Source organism: Gossypium hirsutum, chromosome D07 (genome assembly GCF_007990345.1).
Source record: "Gossypium hirsutum isolate 1008001.06 chromosome D07, Gossypium_hirsutum_v2.1, whole genome shotgun sequence".
In the NCBI taxonomy this organism is placed as follows: Eukaryota; Viridiplantae; Streptophyta; class Magnoliopsida; order Malvales; family Malvaceae; genus Gossypium; species Gossypium hirsutum.
Window position 1 is genome coordinate 49,550,240 of NC_053443.1, and position 20,532 is coordinate 49,570,771.

At 33.1% G+C, this 20,532-nt stretch overlaps 1 protein-coding gene across 1 annotated transcript; it reads right to left on the reverse strand.

Annotated features, from left to right (window-relative positions):
- Window positions 1-299: 299 nt before the first annotated feature.
- LOC107954861 (OVARIAN TUMOR DOMAIN-containing deubiquitinating enzyme 11) lies at window positions 300-6,326 on the reverse strand. The gene is made up of 10 exons (XM_016890547.2): window positions 6,159-6,326; window positions 5,357-5,528; window positions 4,527-4,600; window positions 3,693-3,747; window positions 3,394-3,468; window positions 2,343-2,416; window positions 2,182-2,230; window positions 855-939; window positions 656-712; window positions 300-546 (listed from the first exon to the last, which is right to left on the reverse strand). Exons 2-10 carry the CDS (start codon window positions 5,525-5,527, stop codon window positions 503-505), a joined length of 684 nt encoding a protein of 227 aa, XP_016746036.2. The 5' UTR covers window position 5,528; window positions 6,159-6,326; the 3' UTR covers window positions 300-502.
- Between the last annotated feature and the right edge of the window lie 14,206 nt (window positions 6,327-20,532).

The following is a 20,532-nucleotide window of genomic DNA, read 5'->3' on the forward strand; positions in this document are numbered from 1 at the left end:
AATTCTCAATTTTGCAATTCAATCAATCCGATACCATTCTTTGAATTTAGATTTAGTTCAAATATCATTGATTATTTTAGTTAACGAATTTAACAATCATCATTTGGATATGGACTGAAATTTCAATATTTAAAAAATATATGAACTAAAAATATCAAAAATTGAAGAATGGTGATTAACTCAACAACTTATGGACAATACAAAAACTAGTAGCCGAATATAACCAAATTAACTTTAACTACACACGACTAAAATTTCAAAACTAGAACTAAAACGAATCAAATTAGAGTACAAAGAACTTATGCAAATGTACAAGTGGCTGCACAGTCAATACTTTCTATGTTTTCTGAATGTTAATTATTTGTATACAAAATAAAGTTAAATGATCAAATAACTAATAAGTTTTGTAATAGCAAACTATTTCTGAATGGCACATAAAGGTGAGTAAAAATATACATATAATAGATATAATAAACTGGGAATGTGTCATATTATATCAATCCTAAAAAAGCCAATGCTTTCTTCTTGGTGCTCTGGTAGGAACATCTGTAAACATACATAAGTATATGGACTTCATTCATCTGGCCGATGAAATAGCAAGAATTGGGTGAAAGATACAAGAACAAGAAATGAAAACTACTAAAGTTGGTCTCACCTCCACTTGCATACAATGAATTGTAATGTACTTCACTCCAGAAGCTCAGCCAAATTTCTAGAATACACAATAATAAGCAACTTTTTATTAGGGTTTTCTTCAATAATTACATTACCATTAGCTGGTAAAATAAAGGAGAAAGAGAGAAGGCATCATTGGTTCGTCGCATAATACATCAGGCAAGACAAATAATATGTACCTCTAGTAGGACTTGCTTGTTTGGGCATGATCTCGATGTAGCAAGTGTCACGAAAAGAGGTGACCAGACAAATTTTGGCTCCGAACTGCAGTTGATACATAGAAACCCAATGAAGCAGCTAATAGATAGAACAACAAAATAAGCTTATTGCAAAGAGGTTTGAGCATTTCTGCATAAGCTTAACTTAATAAACTTTAGACAACCACATACAAGCACTTGAAAAAGTTGCATGGTAAGATTATGGAACTAATACACAAATGGAAATGCCTTTTCATTCAATTTCATTAGCATGGATTATCTTATGCATCTCCTGCAAAAGACAGATTAAATGCTATAACCTTGTAGCTCTCCAACTAATTTTTATCCAATCTCCACAAACTACTTGATGAAGAATATGTTTGAGGAGATAAAATAGAAAGAAAATGGAGGATAAGTAGAGAAATAAAGTGAAACAAGCAAGGGGGGAAAAAAGATGGAACACTTTACTAAGGTTGTAAATGAATAGAACATTCAGTGAACAGTTTGATTTATGTTGATTATCAAGCTAAATAAACAAGCATTAATAAGATTGTAGATTTTGAGGTTTGTTTATTAAACGAACAGAACATAAACAAAGCTTGTTTAGTTCATTTATATTCATAAACAAGCTCTTTATGTTCATTTAAAACTCATCTAATAAATTATTTAAAGCTTGTATAGACCTCGTTAATTGTTCAATTATTAGATAATTAATAATATGATTGTTTGTGAGCTTATTTTATTTATTTATAATATAATTATTAATATTAATATTTTGATTATTTTATATCTAAGTAATAAGATATATGATTATTTATTGTTTGTTTGTTTATTATTTATGAACATATTTTTTATTTGTTCACGAACATGTTCCCTAGTCAATGGCAATTGGAATGCAAGTAGCAGAGAAAGTCTGTCATGTCCACAAAGAGGATGTTAATGATGTAAATTTCTCCGAAATTAATTCAGTGTCAAGGATAAAAAAACAAAAATTCCATTTAATATACTAATGCAACATGTTTTTACAAATCTAATATAAGAGCATAATGTGCAAGTTTAACGTGGTGGACATGGACTTCTTCTAAAATGGTTGCAGACAAAGTAGTGTTTCATTACATAGCTTGTGTGGGCTTAACTTAGCTACTTCAGGCTCAACATAACTCTTCAAATTTCAGATATAATGGAAGATCCAAGCAACTCATTTTTTAGATGAAACAAACAATATACAGTAGCTTGCAAAAAACACGTTTCTACGGGGTAGTAACAAGAAGTCATTCTAAGGAGTCAAGAGGAGAAAATTTCAACTTACTCGGTCAGCAGCTGCTTGTAAAGTGACATGATCTCCCCATTCCCCGGATCTAGTGGAACACAAAATTTTGCACTAAATGAGTTAGTATTCACACATTTTAAATTATTAAAAAAATTCTTTTCTACGCATCCAGAGGAAATTAAAAAGAATCAATATCTAACTTTTTCATCTTCTTCAGGTAGCCTTTGTACTTCATTGGAACATAGCCTTCATACAACTTTTTGGAATGCTTTAGCTGAGGAATAAGAAATTAAATGTAAACAGAAAAGAATAATAGAGAGTCAATAATATAAACATAAGAACAAGAATTCTGTTAAAACTAACATAATGACAATAGAGAACGATCACAAAGCAATAAGAAAATAAAAATAAAACACACCGATTTTACGTGGAAACCTTTTGGAAAAAAAACCACGGGAAGAGAAGAAAAAATTCAATAATGTTGAGAACTGAATGATACAAGAGGAGTTAGAATAAGTGTAGTTCTATACGGATTCTACTTATACTGCATGATCCGTCGGGGATCTGTTGGGCTATAGTCTCGGGCCTTCGGCCTTCGGCCCTCGGCCTTAAGCTCTCCACAGATCCAAGGATTCAGGTCACAACTCTAACAAATTCTATTCTCACTTATTTTTTATTTAACCAACATTATGAAATGGCATGACAGTTTTCAGAGAGAGAGAGGATAACAGAGTTGAAATAAAAATAGGGTAAGGTACCAAATTGAAAATTTGACTATAGTTAGGTATATCAAATATGAACTTAACCCTTATATATTACCAAAAAGATAGTGCTTTGTTCTTTCAATAGGAACATAGACATCATACATGTGTAGGTAATTAGGTATCAACATACAAAACATACATGGAAATCTTTGAGATTAAGAACTTGTATTAACGTGTGTTTTATAATTCAGGTTGGTAAAAATATTTTGTTCCTGAGACAATTTCAGAAAATGCATATATCAAATTGTCAGACTAAATCTTTTATATAATGTCTTCACCATATCCCATATAAGCAGAGACCTAATAAATCTCACAAACAAAAGAAAAAGATGCCTAAAATAAAAGCAATGAAAACCACCTATTTAAACAAGGAGAAATAACAAGTCAGAGAAGTTGCTAAGGGAAAGAAGCTTCTTTATCTATTAGGATAATATCTCAAAGTAAGTTGAGAGGAGATGTTTGCATTTGCGGAGTAGAAAAACCTTACCTGCTTGACAATCTGCCTCCTAACATGTTTGTGGTAGTCCGGATTCCGGAACAGCTGATCTGCTAATGCTCGAAACTATAAAGAAAAAATAAATAAATAAATAACACAACATCAAGAAAGATTTATCAAGGAAAACGGAGACAAAATAATGCAAATAATCATTGACTTCACATTGAAATCTCATTGTTGCATATGTGTGCATCTGTGCATGGAAATATTTATAGGTATAATATTCATGATAGATGTGGGTATAAAAAGTGAGGATAGAGAAAGGATTAATCCTAGCAAAAAAGAAAGACCTGGCAATTTCCATCGCCCTCCATTTGCAATTCAGCTAAACCATAAGTAGCCAACCTGAACAAGAAAAAACATATGATAACTAAATAAACACAAACCAATTTAAATGGATATCTGAAATGTAGAGTGTGAAAGGCTGGATATCATATAAATCGCAACCATCATGTCAGGAATTGTCTCTTCAGGTTAATGTCGTATTTGCTATGTTGCCAGAACTCGAGTACAAGTGTCAGGTATGGGCATGTATCTGTGTGTCTGACATATCAACTATAAGGAATCAAACACACAAGGATAGGATAAGGCTATAAAGGATCTGAAATGAGAATGCAAGAGCAGGGGTTCATCCAAATTATTTTATTAAATTGACTCGTATGTTACTCTTCCAGTAGTTTTAACATTTTTTTTATGAAAAGAATATGTATTCGTTATGTTATGGTTTCAAATATTGAAAAGAAAGCAGCATTGGTAGTCCACCGAAAATGCCGAGACCAACCAACAGCTCATTTTGTGCTCTTGTTAACCACAAAATTAATAAAAACAAACCTGATAAGGAAGGCGGTTGGTTTTAGCCTTTTAGGAGCCATATAATACATCAAATTATTAAAAATTATTTCTCGAGAGGATTTTCCAAACTTGAAGTCAATCAATCTCCCTCCCTCCCTCAAAAGAAACAGACAAATTAAACATCATAGCAAGCACAGAATCGAAGACTAAACTGCAGTCCAAACCATTTTATTTTTCTAAAACCCTAAAGTGGGGCAGACTACAAGTACTGAACAACCTAAAATGAGATTATCAATGAGAAATTGATATAGTGATTATGATAAGATCGCAACCTTTCAGACAGTCGCTCATGATCTAAGGTTGCATCATTCACATCAGGTATTTCCCCATTGACACGAGGAGTGTGCTGTCAACAAAATGATCATGTCAACGATAATCAGACAAATAGAAAGTAATGCAGGTGAGGACGGACATTGAATTAATCATTATAGTAGCCCAAAATAGGCTTAATAGTCTTTTGAAAACCATGTTAGATTGAATTCACAATTTCCTAATCAAGTGCAAGAAAGACAAAAAGGTAGTACTATGGCACTAACTTACTCTTTGGTAGACTCCTATATCTATGGTAAGAGACGTTAAAGACAAAAGGACCATACCACTCTTCCTAGTCATGCTGCACTTGTACTTTGAGTTGTCATAAAATTACAACAGAAACAGAAGATGCACAAAGAACATGTTTTAACCAATTCTAATGATCAATGATCTATTTCATATTATGAGAATGTCTGCTTCAGGCAATGGCAATTATGCAATAATAATGCATATGACTCAAGGACCGAGAAAACAAACTATAATGGGAAAAGAAAACTTTAGAATGAAGCAAAGAAAGAAATATTGCTGGGATCTCAGAAGTGATGAAAATAACACAATGTTGAACAATTATGGGCACCTATTGTAGGAGACATATAATTCCTAAAGTTTCCAAATTAAAGCATTTCATTCAGCAGAACATTGTCCTTGTGGAATTAAAGAGAAGAAAATAGATTGCATTTTAGGAAATAAACTACTACGGCAATGCAATGCCGTACAGTTTTAAAACAATTGCAAATAGTTTTTCAACAAAGTGACCAACTAACAAATAAGAGATAAGAGATGATTATACCGGAATGGAATCCAGATGAGAGAGTCGTTTTCCAAGCTTGGCATTGTAGTGCAAGTTTTCCTCTTCTGCTAAGATGCTTGCTATGGCTTGGTCATCCTCTGTATCTTGGAAACTGCTATTCAAACTCGAGCTGGAGCTTGCACTTGCATTATTGTGCTGCCCTTCACTCATACTGTCTCAATAAAAATATTCAGCCAAGAAAACATGAGATTGCAAGAATTTAGGCCATCAATTATACTGATAGGAAAAGGTTGATAACCCTCCAAATCAAGCAAACACAATATCAAACATAAGAACATCAATCAAAAGCTAACAATCATCCATGATCCTAAAAGCTTAACAGCAAATCCTCAAAAGTAAAAAAGAAATCCCTAAAACCGTGGCTTAAAAATCCAAGTTATCCAGATGCTCAATGGGTATGTTAGAAATACCCATACCCTAAAAAACCCAGAAAATAAAAGGCAAAATAATGGTTCCTAGAATAGCTCTTCTTATATTCCATATAAGCATATGATAGATTAAAAAAGGGGTAGGATCATTTAACTGTGATGCTTATAACTCTCAGCTGAAATGGATTGGGAGAAGTCTATACTAAACAAAAACAATTCCAAATTAACAATGAATTTCCTATAATTATCTTTTTTTTTCTTCCATTTTCTCAGCAACCAAGCAGAGAACGAGTCATCCAAGTAAGACAGGAGCAAGGGAATGAACATAACTGTGAGAACAAAAACAAAAAACAGCCATTGCCATAGCCATAGCCACATAAAATCCAAAAAAACAAATTGTAAATAGAGAATACCCAGAATAAAAAAATTGAACAACTTTGGGAACTTGTTGATGTAGGATTGAATAGTTCGTTCGATCTTCTCAGCTGAAGTTAGAAACGTTTTCTAATCGTATCAAGCTTTGCTTATTTAAATAAATGGAAAAAAAAAAAGGGAATGGTCAAAATAGTTGTCTGAAAAAATGTCTGATTTTTTACTGTTATTATTACAATAAGTCAATACGTAGTATAAGAAAACAAAAAACAAAAAAAGGGTGAAATTCTTTTTGGTGGATGTAAATGAAATATTTTTAAATTCATTATTATAATGTGTTATATTAATGCAAATGGATCCCTTGAAAGTATATATATACAAAATTATAAATATATATAATTATAGAATAAGTTAAATTAAAAAAATGAAATCAAAACTAAAATTTTGTACTTAAAAATGGATTAAATTGAATTTTTAAATTTAGAAAGAGATTTGTTAAGTAATTTTTCGTTTTGTCCAATAAAAAGGGCTAACTGAATATTTTTATACATAGCTACTATTCATAGAATTGACGTTCTTAGTAGACTCTATGCATGTTGGATATGTATATTATTCTGGGCTGCTTGCTGGATACTCCTTAGGCATATGCAAGCTGAGCCCGTGAACTCTCCTTGCAAGCACCCCTTGTTGACTTCGTATTGTAAGGCTTGCACGTATCCAACTAGTGGGCCCTAGTCGAGTCGCGGTAGGCGACCTGAATCTTATTTAATTTTCGGGTTGGTGATCATAAGTACATAACAAGATTAAAATGAAGTATTAAGATTTTAGAAAGGACTAAAACTGCAATTAATGGTTGAAGCCTATATAATCGATATACATCCATACAACTCAACTCACCAGAAAATGAAACTTAGAATTGTTAAGACATTATCCTTTAGAAATGTTAAACGTATTAATAAACTTTACTTGTATGGGTAGACTTGGATTGGACCAAACGCCATTCCCACACGCTTCTGCATAATTTCTTCTTTCATTTTTTCTGTTGAGTCCTTACAATTTTAACATTATATCAATTATGTCCATTAAATATCTACTCTAATCTAAAGCAAAGCGTGTAATATGGGCAATTTCGATCTAATGTTTTAACCAAGAAAATAGAAAATGTCAATGTAATCTTCTTTTTAATTTAAATTATCCATGCGATTGGTGCAGACGTGTTTACAAAATAATTAATATGTTTTAAATATGTTCTATATCATATCTGAGCTGGCCTTTAAAGTTCAAATTAATAGTTAGGCTAATGAAAATACTTAATTAATAAGATATTAATACTTTAAGGACGTGCAAAGAATTAAGAATTTGTTACCAAATGAAATCCTTAATGATATGGCTCTTTGGAGATTTTCTCTTCAATAGTCATTTTATTTTGAATTATATATGATATTATTATTTGGTTTTTTTTTCTATTAGGATCAATAGAAGTGTTGATCTTATTGTTTTAAGTACTTTGCTTAATATATTTATTCAAAGATTGAATTTTAATATTTATATATATTCCTACTCAGTCCTCCACTTTCATTTGTTGTTAAACCAAGCTTTACAATTTGGTGAAGCACCTAAGCAAAAATGATAGAGTAGTGAAGGAAATACTAATCATCCATTCCTCCTAAAAGAAAACATAAGGAAAAATAAAGAAGAACAAAATAAGCCATAAATATATAAACATAATTAGTGTGGGAAAGATAGAAGATATGTTGATTGAAAATAAGTTGAGAATAAAAGTAACAAATCTTCATGTTTACATGTTTTTTGCAATAAAGTTTCAATATGTTCTATAGTGACTATGTTTTATACCCATAGGCTATCTAATCATTATTTATTTTAATATTAATCTCATTAAAAGTTCTTATCATATCAGCTTTTTTTTATACCTAGAATTATCCAAAATCTCTCTCCAACCCTTAAATAGAATGACAATATGCTTTAGTATATTCGAACTCATATTTTCCTATATTAACTGTAAGAGCCCATTTTTGCCCGGCCCGTTAGTAAAATAAAACCAAATTAACACCAAAAAAGAGTCCAATAAAATAGTAGTCTAAATTACAAAAATTCTAGGCCAAACATGGCTCAAACCCAAGTTCCAAATACCCAATACCAGCCCATTGGCTATCCCTAGCCCGACGGCCCAATGCCAAGTAAAATCAGAAACCCTAGCAGTAGCCTTCCGCCCTTGCGCCGCAATCAGCCCCTCCTCGCACGCGCAGCTCCGCAAGTACACCACCCTCCACGTCATTGTACGGCCTCCGTACGCCTGCAGAAAATCAACACGCAAAGAGCACAAGTAGCCCCCTGCACACAACGAACGCAAAACGCACAGAAAACAGCAGCAAAACGAACAACAAAAACAAAAGCAGAACGCAAAAAGAAAAAGCAGAATAGCAGAAAAATAGGAGAAAAAATGATGTATTTCTTAATTTTTATTCTCGATTCAGCTATAAAAAGCCATTTTTTAGAATCTGTAAGGGGACGGATACACACACACACATACACGGATATTGTATAAAAAAAACATGAAATCAATAGAGAAAAATTGAAAAGAAGGTATTTTCTCCTTCTCTTTTCCATTCGGTTCTTTTTCCGATTCATCTTTCTTTCCTTTTCCTTTTTTCATCAGCTATATATATAAGGATAGATCTAAAAAGGGGGTGGGAAATTACCTGTTAACGGCGCCGATGAAGCCTTCTTCTCCTCCGGGCTAATCGGAGTTGAACAGGCAAAGGCGAGGGGGCTCTCGAGTGGCCTGTTGTTGGAGCGGCGCAGAGGAGAGAGCATTTGGCTCTCTGTTTTCTTTTATGTTTCTTTTATTTTTTATTTTTTTCTTTTTTGTTTAAAAAATGGCATGGAGGCTATCAGATTAGGGTTTTATTTTAGGCCCTTATCTGATTTATGAAACGATGCCGTTTGGAGTCTGATCAGTGGCTCCAAAACGGCGACGTATTGTCCCTGTAACCCGCATGTTTTGGTAGGGAGGACTATTTGCGCGTCAGGTCCTCCACTTTTTCGTTTGGGTTCAATCTAGTCTCTATCGTTCTTTTAAATTGGGCTGCCTATTTTCCTGCAATTTTCATTTTGGTCCAGCTTGCAACTCCGCGTTTTGGAGGGTGGGGAATATTCCCCTTTTGGTCCCTCATGTTATGCGCGTTCTGTAACACCCTTAACCCGTATCCGTAATCGAATTAAGGTTAAGAGGCATTACTAATCAAAACAAAACTTAGAACAGACATTCAGTATAGTTCAATAATTTTAACGGTTACATATAAATTGCTAGGTCTAATATTAAACATGTAAAATTTTAAACTTCTCTTTAAAATTACAATCCAGTTAAAGCATAAGAATATAAGTAATTTTCGTATGACTATTAATTTCATATACGATATATCAAAGTACGATTTTCCAAAACATTTATCTAGCCTGTACATGCCATAATTAAAATTTAAACAGTTTAATACCGAGATAGTAGATAGAGTGATGATCTTGTTGACGATCCCTGAGCTTGAAGCTTGATCTTTAAGTATATAAAACAGAAAGACATAAACAAACAAAGTAAGCTTTTATAGCTTAGTAAGTCTATTGCATAATGAAATATATATATAGAAATAATATAACTTTTTAATTTAATTTACTGAGATTGCAATTAACACAAATAATTAATATTTATACATTTACTGTACTCAGACCATTTTATTTATAGTCAAATTTATGTACCTGTCGAAATGCGTTTAATTGAATATATATATTTATACCAAACAACATTACAACCAAATGAATATAACCGAGCATATATGTATGTTATACACATATCATATCCAACTGTGTATGTATACTCATAATAAACTTATAACCAAATACAAATCTAATACATGTGACCAAATGCATTCATCTTCATCAAATAATTATAAATAGAGGTGTATACATTTCAAATGCATATGTAGATACTTATCAAATACATATACCAAATATTTATACATATACATTTATCGACTGCATAAATCGAAAGCATATATGTATATTTTTACTAATGCATAGACCGAATATGTACATATTCATTAAACACACTTAGCCGAAGGTATATATGCTCATCAATTAAAGATAACCAAAATCATATAACTGTACACTTAATCACATTCTTTAAATAGATTCATTGGCACTTAGCCTGCTAGACTTAAAGCCTGATTCAGTACACTGGCATTTAGCCTGCTAGACATATAGTCTGAAATGTTTCACCGGCATTAAGCCTGCTAGACGTAAAGTCTAATATTGTTTCACCGGCATTAAGCCTGCTAGACGTAAAGTCTGAAATTATTTCACCGGGCTTAAGCCTGATAGGCACTGAGCCTAAAATCTCAATTCACAGAAGTTATATCGCATATTTGTATATATTATCCACATAAAAATTCAACTCAATAATTTATAAACTATATCTTTAATCCACATAGGTATATAAAGTTCAGACATCAAATTCAGCTCAATAACTTAATTATACATCCGAACATATATATATATATATATAACTTAATACATTAAAGCCTACTACCTAATATCATGCATTCGAACACCTTATGATATTCCAAACTAATAATTTCATATCTTCAATTCCATTCAAGAATTTTTACATGAATATACATACATAATCGAACCTCCCTTATACATATATAAATTCCATACTTAAACTCATTACAGAACATATATATACATGCATATTTGCATAATTGAACGTCATATAAACTTGTATAAATGGCATACCTGAATTCAATACAATGACATATACATGTATATTTGCATATTATAGATCCAATACAAAGTTTTATACTAATATAAACCTACGTTTATTTCCGAATCTTAAGTACACACACACACACACATATATATATACTTTTTATTAAACCAATACTTTATACTTGTATATACATGTATAAATTCAAAACTTGTACATATAAAAATATAAAACTTTTATACTCCAACTAAATTTGATAACATTTATAATTGTATATCCTTATATACCTTCATACTTCAACTAAATTCAAATGACCATATAAGTATATAACTATGATTCGAACATGTAACAATAATGCATATAATTCACTCATGCTTTTAATTATTTCAACCAACATATTTTAAATTATAATTCATCAAAATACATCACATATACATACCTATATACTGATTTTTATGACATTAAATAGCTAATAGACTTACCTCGGACAGTGTAAAATCAAAACCGGACGATTAGTCGATGACTTTAACTTTTCCTCGATCTAACTCCGATTTCTTTCGTTCTTGATCTTTAATTAAGCAAGGATATGGCCGAACTTTAGAAAGCCATAGTTGAGCTTCTTTTGCTTAACATTCGGCTTGGAGAAGATGATAAAATCATCTTTTCTTAAGTTATTGTAACTAATATATATTTTAATTACTTAATGACTACTTTAACCTTAGTTTAATTAATTATAAAACATATAACTTAAGGGTAATTTAGACCATTGCAGCCCACTAACTATTAAATGGCCTAATTTCCATTTATAAACCTTATTTTTAAAAGACAACAACAATTGGTTGCTTTTAAATTTAACCCTTAAATTTTTATTTTACGCGATTAAGCCCTTTTTATCAAATTGTGCACTCAAACGATCAAATTTTTATACAAAATTTTTACACATAGTAATTCACATACTGCAAATGTCAAAATTAATTTTAAAATATTTTTTTGATTTGGATTTGTGGTCCCCAAACCACTTTGTCTGATTAGGGTCAAGATCGGGTTGTTACACGTTCCGCGATTTGGACCCCTTTTTTATTTATTTTAGATTTTTACCCTACATTATGGCTTTTTTTGACAATTTCGTCCTCTGTTTATTATTATTGCTAAAAATCATTTTATTTGTTGCTTTTACTATTGTTATTATTATTAATATTATTTTAACATACATAGTTGCTTATTTTCACATATATACGCACATACATTATTTTATTTCATTACACATTATTATTTTATTTTTCTAGTCTAATATATTAGCATATATTTGGTGTAAATTATTATTTATACATTTCATAATATTTTTTTAAATGTTTATCCATATACTTTTGCGTTTATAATACTATCTTAAACACATATGTATATATAATTTATATCAAATGGGTTTATTTTGCATATGAATGTATATTATTGATTTTATTATTGTATTTCCCACTTATACTTAAAACATACATAATGAAAAAAACTCCTTGGTGTATCTCATTTTTTTATTTTATATATCATATGTCATTCCCTTCTTTATAAATATTATTTATTTAAATTAACAAATATATGTTTTTAAATTATGATCTTTTTTATTTATTCGGGTATTATTATTCCATTTGACAATTCCTTTTTAACCATAATTGTGATTTATTTCAAATTCTTACATATAATATTTATTTTCAATTTATTCGAATTATAATTTCTCTTATACGTACATCTTAAATCATTTTAAATTCATACATTTTTCATGCACATTAATTTATTTAGTATTTTGATGAACTTTAAATTCTTTAGTTTTTAAGTGTTAACATAATATATATGATGTGAGAATTGTTCTTGGGTGCATTGTATTGATTGTTTGCATTTGTTAATTATTCGTAGATCATTAGATTGCAATTTGTTTACAAATGATTGCTGAATATTGTATATCATTCCGTCGAGTTTCTTTCATTAAATCTTGCGTTTAACATGGTTTAAGTATCGAAATCCCTTTTAGATGTTATAATACTCGACATTCATAATTCACGAGAGAATTGTGTCCTAACTTACTGGGCTTCAATTTTTCTGATGAATTCGGGTAATTAAGCATCTCTTGGGTAATAAAAAAACCTCATGGTTTCTACAATAAAATTCTTAAGATTTCAAAATGTTGGATTCTAACTTACTGGATACGACATTTTGTTATCTCAATTTTAGAGTAAAGGCAACGTTTGATGTTTAAGAATTTCGGGAAAATTGATCCCTAACTTATTGGGTTTGGATTTCCCGATCGACTTAAATAATCAAATATCCTCCTTCGAATACATGATTTTCTCAAAAAAGGGGTACACATTTAATTCCAAAGATTTAAAATGTTGCACTCTAACTTACTGAGTGTGACGATTTATTTCATTGAAATAAGTGAATCTCATCGTCTAATTCATTTTATCCAAAAGAAAAGGATCGTATTTTAAAATCTTTTCAAAATTTCGACATTAAGACATTAAACAATCAATTCGGTACCAATTTTGGGCGTTACGAGGGTGCTAACCCTTCCTCGTGCGTAACCGACTCCCGGACCTGTTTTCTCAAAATTCGTAGACCTAAAATTTATTTTAATGGTGACCCGGTCACACCTTAATAAAAGATCTGTGGCGACTCCCATTTCTATTTTTAAAAGTCGATCCCCGTTTTTTTTAAAACTTACAAAAATCAGTGTCGACATTGACAATAATATCGATACCAATCGAGTCAAGACTCAATCAACTATAATTATCAACTTTGTCACGTTCAATCTCAAAACCCTATTTGAAGTAACTTTATTGCTTAACTCTTATAATTATCAATATCATATAATTAGTAAATAAATATTTTTTTATGTCTGTAGAACACGTTAAAAAATAAATTACATTTTTTTACGAAAATTAATTACATTTATCTTTTCTTAAATATTTGACTTATTTGAAATACAAAGTTGCTTTGTTTTTAAACTCTTTTTTTTCTTTTGAACAAATTTGTTTCTTCCTTGGATAAAGAATAAAAATTGAATTCTCACATTTTGCAAAACTACATTTCAAGAATTGATTAATTATGATTTAAATAATTTAGGCTATAATTTCGTACATCACGTCATTGGTAAATTTTCTATTTTTGAGCATATTAAATATTTTGTCTTTTTTAAATCTTAATATTATTATAATAAAATCTTAATAATGGAAATAATTTAAAGGTTAAAGGATAAAATTTCAGATTTCTTTAATTATTATTGTTGATGGTTCTCTCCTCCTTCCTTCTTATTGGTATTACTCTTCGTATTTATAAGGTGTGATTCTTTGATGGGACGTGTTAGAGGATAACTAGATGCCATGCATGAGACACGTTATCCCCCTTAGACCTGAAACGTATTCTCTGAGGAGTTCCTCAAAGAGGTATCCTTGCAGGTGTACAAATGAGAAGGTGGCAAGCTAGAGAAGGTTCCTTGATCGGGTCAGATTCCGGATCACCCGGGCGAACCGGATTTCAGGTTTGTGAAGTATTATATAATAATTTGTCCCTCACCTTGTCGAAAAAGAGTTATAAAGTGACTCTTCTAAGACAGGTTTACATGCTTTACTCGTGTAATTGAGGGCTTGTTACATAAATTTTAATTGAAACTTACTGAGTAAACTTTGTTACGTGACAACAACATGTAAACTTCGATTCTTTGAGTGGTGTCATTGATGCTGATTTGGTTTCTTTTCCCATTAAAACTGCCACTTAATTTAGCATGTAACATTGGGGATAACAACAGTGTGTATAGTGAGCAACATAGCAAAAATACAGTGAACTGTATGGAAAAAATACATGCAGTATAATGGAAATATGGAGAACTGTATATCAAAAAATTAGCGAGTTGTTCAGCAAAAATTCGGCGAACTAAATCGTGAAAATACAAAGAGCTATACTTTGAAAATACGACAAACTGTACAACGAAAATTTAGCGAGTTGTGTTTTAAAAATAGTGCCATTGGTACTGCAAAATACTACGTGTTGTATTGTGAAAATACTGCAAATTGTATTGTAAAAATAACATTAACAATGTTGCAAAAGTACTGCAGACTGCATTGTAAAAGTACTGCGAACTGTACTGAAACACTAAGTCAATTTTCTTTGGGTTTTGCAACTTTAAAATTGAAATCAATTGCATGAGAAAGTTGCGATCTTAAATCGACAACTACAAGATTATGGAAATCTTGTAAGTATAAGACTGTTATCTTAAATCGGCGAGCTGCAAGATTTTAAAACTCTTGTAAGTATAAGGTTGGGATCTTAAATTGGTAAACTACAAGATTTGAAAAATCTTGCAATCTTAAATTGGCGAGCCACAATATTCGAAAAATCTTGTAAGTATAAGGTTGCAATCTTAAATTGGCGAGTCATAAGATTTGAAAAATCCTGTAAGTATAAGGCTACGACTTAAACCGGTGAGCCGCAAGACTCAAAAAATCTTGTAAGTATAAGGTTACAATCTTAAATCGGCAAACTGCAATATTCGGAAGATCTTATAAGTGTAAGGCTGCGATTTTAAATCGATGAGTCGCAAGATTGGAAAAATCTTGTAAGTATAAGGCTGCAATCTTAAATCGGCAAGCCGTAAGATTCAAAAAATCTTGTAAGTAGTGAATTGAGGGAAGAAGAAAATCGTGGAACAAATTAAGGGAATGAGAAAAAATCGTGACAATTTCATTCTTAACCGTTCTACTAACAAATCTGCCAAAATAAAAGAGAGAGAAACCCTAAAACGGTTTCACTAAATCTCCTCGCTACTTCTAACACTCATCGCTAACTCATCATTTTACAATTCACCACTTCACATTCTAGCCCGTAACATACATGGTTACAGTCTACTAAAAATGTGGAATTATAATAACCAACAAAAGCAAGCTTGATATATTAAATCAAGTTATGGATACATACCTTCTCATGGACTAGTGCTATAACCCCCCAAAATTTAAAGAATTTAATTGTGAGAGTCTACAGTAATTAAATTTTTGTATCTGTGGTTCTATGTTCTACTATTGTGTTTAAGGTCTGGAGATCGAGTTGTATCGTTAAAAGTTTTATTCTTTTAGAACAACCCCTATCCATGCGGTATATGGTTAAGTGTAGTTCTATAAGAATCTATGTAAAGAATAAGCCTATTGGTTCACTGGTTAAGCATCTGTCTGTATTCTGTCTAGTCCCGAGCTTGAATCCTATCTTATGCGTTAGAAGAATTTTTGCTTGTTGTCGGAGGTATTTGGTGGTTAAGACAAAAACTTCATTAAAATTTGGTTAACGTTCTGTGTCCTTTCTTCTTCTTTTTTCTTTTTATTTTTCTTCTTTTATTTTTCCTTGTCGATTGTGTTCAACAAGTGAATATCAAAAATTAGTAAGACCTTTAAGTTATTGAAAGACTTTTGCGTAAGTTCTGTCAGAATCTTTCAACTTCTGCGAAGTTTTGTTAGATTTTTGTTGTGTTGTTAAATTGGGAATTCTCTGATAGTTTTACTTAAACTCTCTGAGAACTAGTCGTTTTGTTCCCTTAGGCGTGAGTACAGAGGGAAGTGATCCTTCGCGTGTTGTGCCAACTCAGCACGGTTGAATCATCGGTAAACGTTAGTTGTTGAAAGTTTTCTTATGTCGATTTATTTGACATAATTAATTATGTATTAATGTTGAGCTATTTAGTCATTTTAGTCAAATGATTGATTGCCGAATGGTTAATTAGGTTTCGGGTAATCTCTGTATTATTTTCCCGTTAAAGTGAAATCAGGTGTGTAGCAAAAACCTTAAATTTTGCAAGTTTTATTTACCAAAAATGGTGGTTGTCAATGCCACACGACCAGGCACACGGACGTGTATCCATGCCATATGGGTGGCCATGTAACTCACTGTTCATCAATTGAGAGTCACACAGGTAAGGCACACGGGCGTGTGTCCAGGCCGTGTGTGACAATATTAGTGCAGGGTTCACATGGGCAAGGGACACGGACATGTGTCTAGGTCGTGTAACTGATTGTTTGTGACTTAGAACAAAACAGGTAAGCACATGGGTGTGTACCCAGGCCGTATGAACCACACAGGTAAGGACACAGTCGTGTGTCCAGGCCATATAACTCTCTGATTTATGCTATAAGACCACATGAGCGTTTGCCCAGGCCATGTGAACCACACGGGCAATGACACGACCGTGTGTCCAGGCCATATGACGTATATAAAAAGGGCCTAAAAATATTTTTGAGGTCATAAATGTTACTTAAGACTAATTTTGATGTCCCCGAATGGTTTGAATTTGACAGAATGATAACTCTCTGACACCCTGTGACCTTTGCATGAGTTCTATACCTGTATGTGCACTATCATGCTTAGTTTGATATTGAACTATGCTATTTACTTGCGGAACAAATGAGAATAACTGAATACATATTGTTGATATTGATTTTCTACGTATGCATAGGTTGGGACATTAAGAAGAATGAAGTGATCTGTTCTAAATCAGTGGCTAGGCCACCATATGTATAACTTTGATTCTATCATTTTGTCGTATTATGATCTAGCAGCTAAACTACGTTTCTATACACGTGTCAGACAGACACTCTATGGTGTTGGTTAGGTATTGAATGACCTTAATGGTGTGTTGGGACGGATGAAGATGGTGTGTAGCGGACGGGGGTTAGGAATATCTGCATCTAACTTTGATCTATTCAATATATGAAACTGAAATTTGTTTCTGCATCTAAAATCACTCTATCTTAGATCTGAACTAGAAGTGTTTCTGTTATCAGATCAAATCTTTGAATACAGACATTGTTTCGTAAATGTGTTTATGTGGACAAACTTCTTTATGCACTGAGTTTACAACTCACTTTATTGTTGGTGGGATTTCAGGTGGTTCTCAGTCTTGAACGAGTGACATCGTGGAATCTCGGTCAAGCTTTTTTCTTTTAATTACTACGTTAGAATTTTCGATAAACTATGATAGTAGGACTTTAAAAGATTATATATTTAACTAATCTTTGTGATGAATATTATGCGAAGTATGGTTTAGTATTATTGTGTTATATGTGTGGTATTTGAGTATCGATGATGTAACTCTCTAAACTTGGACTGGACGTCTAGGCTAGATTTAGGGTGTTACATTTAGTGGTATCAGAGTCAGGTTTGTCAACACTCTAATTGTGTTTAGGCTCATAATGTGTGAGAACAGTAAGTTAGTGATAACTTAATATCTGAGTTAATATGGAAAAACTGAAACATTAGTAATGACCGAGCCTCCGACGCTGACCTTGTGAGTAATTCTGCTTTGTTATATAGATTGTAATACCTAAATTGTTGTTTGGCTAAATGTTTTGATGTGAAATAGTGAAGTCATCCTATTGAATATTTGAACTGATCTGTGCACTCTGACATTGTAGCTAGATTGCCATAATGAGTTTGCACGGTAGTCATGGACGTGGTATTCGGGGGCACCGAGGACGCTGAGGAGGAACTCGAGCAGAGTCATCCTCTATGGGTAGTATGCCCAATCTGGAGACTACCGAGATAGTTGGTAATCACACTGATGAGATGGAGTCTCAGACTATGAAAGTTGGGGATGACGCACTATCCCAAGCTATGATTCGAGCACTAGAGAGGGTTGTAGGGACCCATTCGGGATTAGGAGGCCAAGGGTCAGTTATTGAACGACTCTAGTTGAATGGAGCTGAATTGTTCAAAGGCATCATTGGAGTCGCTCCTACTGTTGCTGAATATTGGCTCAAGGCTACCGAGCGCATTATGACTAATATTGACTGTATTCCCACTCAGAAATTGAAGGGTGTTGTGTCCCTACTCCGGGACAAAGCTTATCAATGGTGGCTGACAGTTGAGCAATGTGCTCAGCCCGAACAGGTTAATTGGGATTATTTCAAGAACGCCTTCCAAGGTAAATATGTGAGGGCGACTTATATTAAGGTTCATCGACGCGAGTTTTTGAGCCTAGTTTAGGGTGACCGATCTGTGGTTGAATATGAAGCCAAGTTTCTGTGATTGAGTAGGTATGCACAGACTTTGGTAGCGTTTAACTATGATAAGTGTGTGAGATTTGAGGAGAGATTGAGATATGATTTACGGGTTCTGATAACTTCTAAGAGGGAGCGAATTTTTGCAGTTTTGGTTGACAAATCAAAGATAATGGAAGAAGTGAAGCACACTGAGCGCGAACGGCGTGATCGTAAGAAGGATCAGAGTAAGATTAAGAGGGATTTAGGTCCCCCTAGTCCTGGTCAGTGCCCTAAGAAGCGGGCGAGGTATGACTAGCCCCCGAGGGCTGATGTACCAATTGTAGTGACTGAGATTCAGCTGCGCAGTGATTGTGGGAAGTGCCATTCGGATGAGTGCTGGAAGAAGTTAGGAGTGTGCCTCCGTTGCGGGTTGATGGAGCATCGATTTATGGATTTCCCTCGTTGACCAGATTAGGTACTAGTTGCGGTACAGACTTCAACTCTGAGTTTTGTTTAGCCTCCGAAAGTGGTTCAGCAACCACCTAGAGGTTGCGGTACTGTTAGAGGCGATAATAGTTTGGAGAGATGATAGAGGGCACCAGGTAGAGGTGGAAGTTAAACTGAGGCTCGTCACTGGGTAGAGACGTCGCGAGGAGAGCAATAATGATGATGTTATTATAGGTACCTTCTTTATTGATTCTATTTCGTACTATACTCTCATTGATATTGGCTCTACTCACTCGTATATAGCTAGTGTGGTTTCTGTAAATCTGGGTTTAATTGCTAAATATACTGCTAAAAAGTTTTTTGTGATTAGTCCTTTGGTTCAGTCAATTCGAATTGATAGAGTATACAGACGAGTATTCTAGAGCTCCAAGGTATGGTATTTTCCAGCTGACCTGATGGAATTACCCTTTAATGAGTTTGATTTGATTCATAGAATAGACTGGATTGTAGAATATCGGGTTAGTCTAGATTGTACAACTACGAGAGTTACTTTGGAAACGGATGAGAAAGATGAGGTGGTCATGGTTGGTGAGCGTCGAGATTACCTCTAATGTAATCCTCGCTCTTGTAGCGGATAAGCTAGTCCAAAAGGGATGTGTGGCATACCTTGTTTAAGTATTCGATTCGATTTCTGTAAAACTTTTTGTGGGAGATATCTGCACTGTGAGGGAATTTCTGGACGCCTTTTCCGAGGAATTGCCTAGAGTACCTCTGGATAGAGAGGTGGAGTTTGGAATTGATCTGTTACTAGGTACGACTCCAATGTCTATTGTACCCTATCGTATGGCACTGAAAGAGCTGACTGAACTAAAAATACAACTTTAGGAACTTTTCGATAGAGGGTTTATCCGGCAGAGTGTGTCTCTGTGGGGGCACCAGTATTATTTGTTAAGAAGAAAGATGGTTCAGTGAGGATGTGCATAGATTATCGACAGTTAAACAAGTTGACAATCAAGAATAAGTACCTGTTACTGAGGATTGACGACTTGTTCGACCAGTTTTAGGGAGCATCCGTCTTCTTCAAAATCGATCTGCGCTCTAGTTACCATCACCTCAAAGTCAAGGGGACTGGTGTGTAAAAAAATCACCTTCAAGACTCGTTATGGACGTTACTAGTTCCTGGTG

What these genes read in the sequence shown, in the direction of transcription:
- LOC107954861 (XM_016890547.2), bottom strand. Translation starts at nt 5,527, where the DNA reads ATGAGTGAAGGGCAGCACAATAATGCAAGTGCAAGCTCCAGCTCGAGT. An exon ending in CATGAGCGACTGTCTGAAAG is followed by an intron (nt 3,748 to 4,526) that starts GTTGCGATCTTA and finishes TTTCTTGTTCAG; the next exon opens with GTTGGCTACTTATGGTTTAG. An exon ending in AGGGCGATGGAAATTGCCAG is followed by an intron (nt 3,469 to 3,692) that starts GTCTTTCTTTTT and finishes TTTTCTTTATAG; the next exon opens with TTTCGAGCATTAGCAGATCA.